The sequence below is a fragment of the Drosophila mojavensis genome, unplaced genomic scaffold (genome assembly GCF_018153725.1).
Source record: "Drosophila mojavensis isolate 15081-1352.22 unplaced genomic scaffold, ASM1815372v1 contig_136, whole genome shotgun sequence".
NCBI lineage: Eukaryota > Metazoa > Arthropoda > Insecta > Diptera > Drosophilidae > Drosophila > Drosophila mojavensis.
The window spans coordinates 2289494-2292824 of NW_025318667.1; the positions used below are offsets into that span (position 1 = coordinate 2289494).

A 3331-nucleotide genomic window follows, 5' to 3' on the forward strand; every position below is an offset into this window, starting at 1 on the left:
TCAAAACAACAAAACAATAAAAAAAAAAAATAACAACAAATGAAATAAAATCGCAAAAAATCGCTGAACCAAAAATTGTTGAAGCAAATAACTGAGAGAAATATACAATAGATGTAGCTATAGATAGATATATGTATATGTATGTATGTGTATGTAAAAATGTATAGGAATAGTAGATGTAAATATGGAGAGAGGAGCAGGCAGACAAGTCTCAGCTTAGAGCTACAGCAAAAGTTTTGTTTAAAAGGTCTATACATATATGTATGTACATATTTCTATACATTTGGGTCTATATAAGGTTTTTATATATAGTAAGGAATAAATGGAATAAATAGTCTTTAATATATGGTATATAGCGAATATAAAATATAATATAATATAATATAACATAATATAATGTATAATAAGATTGTATTAGAACTACTACATATGTATGTACTATGTATATAGAAGCAGATATCTAAGGAATGTTATTCATAATCTATACGGATGGTATTTGTAGTCTACATACATATATTGAATATATCAGTTTAAAGTTTTTCTTAACTTTTCATAATGTTTGTTAATTCTACCTAGGAACATAAGATATATATAATATATACATACATATATGGTACATAAGTCGGGGCTCACTTTTTTATATAGCAAGATCTTTCAATTGTTTGATTATATCATATGTATATGTACATTCATATGTAGAAGGTCTTCTGATGCTCATTGCTTCATATCTACTGACATGCATAAGTACACATAAACAGACATATACATATCGCGATAAATCGAAAAAAATTCGATCCCCTTGAATGAAATTCGTTCCAATAATTCTCAATAATTTCAATTTATGTGTAAATCGAAAAAAAAACGGATCCCTTTGCCATTTCGAGCTATCCGGATTCTACTGTATATCTATAAAGAGTTAGATCTTAATACTCGCCTATTAAGGCTTTAACTATATAGAGGTTGATCCTAGCATTACATTTATTGAAAGCCAACCCGAGCTACTATACTATATATAGAATACTACTATATATAGAATACTACTATATATAGAATAATATTATATGTACATATGTCTATAGAAGAGTATATGCATTTCCATACATATATAAACATGCAGCCATGCCCATGATCTTTAAGCATTCATACGGACACATGAATACATATATACGTATGTACATATGCATTTGTATGTGATTTTTTATACATATACATATGTATGCTACATTTCCCTTTGCTTTTTGTGTCTGCATTAAAGTTGACAAAGTTGTCAAATGTTGAGCTGGAAACGAAAGGCGCAAAACACACGCACACACTTAAACAGGCATACACACACACACACACAAACACACACAGCTAGAGCAATGAAATGTGTGCTGCATATTTGTTACCAAATGAGTTTCTGGCTGCAATGGGACATGCAGCAACAAAGCCGAGCACAGCAGCACTCTCTGCTTCCTTCCCCTTCTCCTTCGCCCTTCTCCATTCCCCTTCCCCTTCCACAAGCACTTACCCTGCCGAACAGCTCCACTTGCCTTACCAGCCGTTTAACACTAACTAAGCAGCTTATTTTGTTGTTGCTGGCGATTTTTCTAATACACAAAAGAAACAGCAAGAGGGAGGGAGAGAGCGAGATGAAGATGAAGATGGAGAAAAAAATATATGTATGTATAATGTGCCGCAGGGTTGTGGCAGTGGGGCAGGACGCTGGGCAAGTTAAGAAATCAAACAGCTGACATAAATAACATTTTAATTTAAATACGACAGGACAACGGCTACAACAACAACAACAACAGCAGCAACAGCAATAATAATAACAAAAGCGGCACAGCACATCTTTTTACCGTTAAGGTAAAGCCAGCGAAGGCAAGGCAAGGCAATCACAGCAACAGCAGCAACACATATTTAAAGAGCAGCTCAACAGCAACAACAACAACAACAGCCACAGAGAGGGACAGCGAGCACGGCAGGCAGGCAGGCAAACAAAATTAAACAGCACCAACAACAATAAGCACATAGCAGCAATGAGAGAAGAGAAGAAGAACGGTAAAAATTCAAATGCATTTGCTATGGCAGCATAGACACAGCAATGCCCTGTAAAAAATCTTTTTCAAAATCAAATAAATTAAGCTAAAATTTAAAAAAGAGGCAAAATATAGATAAATATATATTTAAGAAAAAAGAATACATGCATTAAAATCTGTATTTAAAAAATAAAAAATTTATTAATATATATAAACACAAGGTATGCATTTAAACAAGTCTCTATAGAGCTCTGTCTTGTAAAGAGAGTTTGAGAAGAAAAGAAAAATACATCGTCGTTAGTTGAAATAAAGATATCTCAGCATTATTTATATATACACAGAAATATACATTGTGTACAGTAACATACATATATGTAAATATTAACATTTACATAGAGAGTAGTGACAATAATTTTGCTTTCCTAATGAATATAATTATCTCAAATTGATTATGGCACCACAACGTTATCTATATACATATATGTACAAATACAGAATGATATCTGCATATATATGCACATGTGTATGTATATACGTCTATTTCTTAGCCAAATTGGATGTTTTGATCAAGAAACATTTGAGCTTTGTCACAGTTTCGGGCGTTGGAATAATACTTCCGGTAATCACTTTATTCGCCTGCATCGGCTGGGCGGGATTCTGTTTGGCCATCTGGTAATCGCCCGAATCGAAATATTTTTGCCCCTTATTCAGGCGCTTCTGCAGAAATATGGAGCCAGCATTGGGTAAGCCCATTGGATATTTCTTTGCGATTAGCTTCTCCTCCTCCAATTGCTCCACTGATTTGGGCTCCTGCTTATCCTGATCCATGCTGATGCAAATATGTGTATATGCAAATATATATATACCTAGACATATGTGGGTATGTAATTAATGTGCCAATCTACATATGTGAGCAGAATGTGTTGGTAAATACCTGTAGATTTATGCCGTTGGCCTCGAAAGTCTTGAAACGCTTTTAGCTTTAATTTGTAACTTGAAAAGTTTTTTTTTTTTTGTTCAAACACAAGTGAAATATTGAAAAAGCGAGAGAACAGTGCTCGAATGGGAAAAATACGAAGCACCTATACAGCGTGACAAGCAAGGCTTACTTTGATTTGTCATAAACGGCTTTTGATTTGAGGCGATAGCCCACCTATCGATAACAGCTAAAACTGGAATACTTTGAAAAATTGAAAATACGATGAATTCCGATATGCAAAATTATATATATACAATATATATATTTTATATTATTATTTGACATCTTTTATCTATATCTAAGGTTGATCAAGCCCCACTGCCTTGCCTAA

At 33.4% G+C, this 3331-nt stretch overlaps 1 protein-coding gene across 1 annotated transcript; it reads right to left on the bottom strand.

The window, feature by feature from the left end:
- Positions 1 to 2318: 2318 nt before the first annotated feature.
- LOC6585547 (alpha-endosulfine) lies at positions 2319 to 3125 on the bottom strand. The gene is made up of 2 exons (XM_002011139.4): positions 2956 to 3125; positions 2319 to 2887 (listed from the first exon to the last, which is right to left on the bottom strand). Exon 2 carries the CDS (start codon positions 2847 to 2849, stop codon positions 2559 to 2561), a length of 291 nt encoding a protein of 96 aa, XP_002011175.1. The 5' UTR covers positions 2850 to 2887; positions 2956 to 3125; the 3' UTR covers positions 2319 to 2558.
- Between the last annotated feature and the right edge of the window lie 206 nt (positions 3126 to 3331).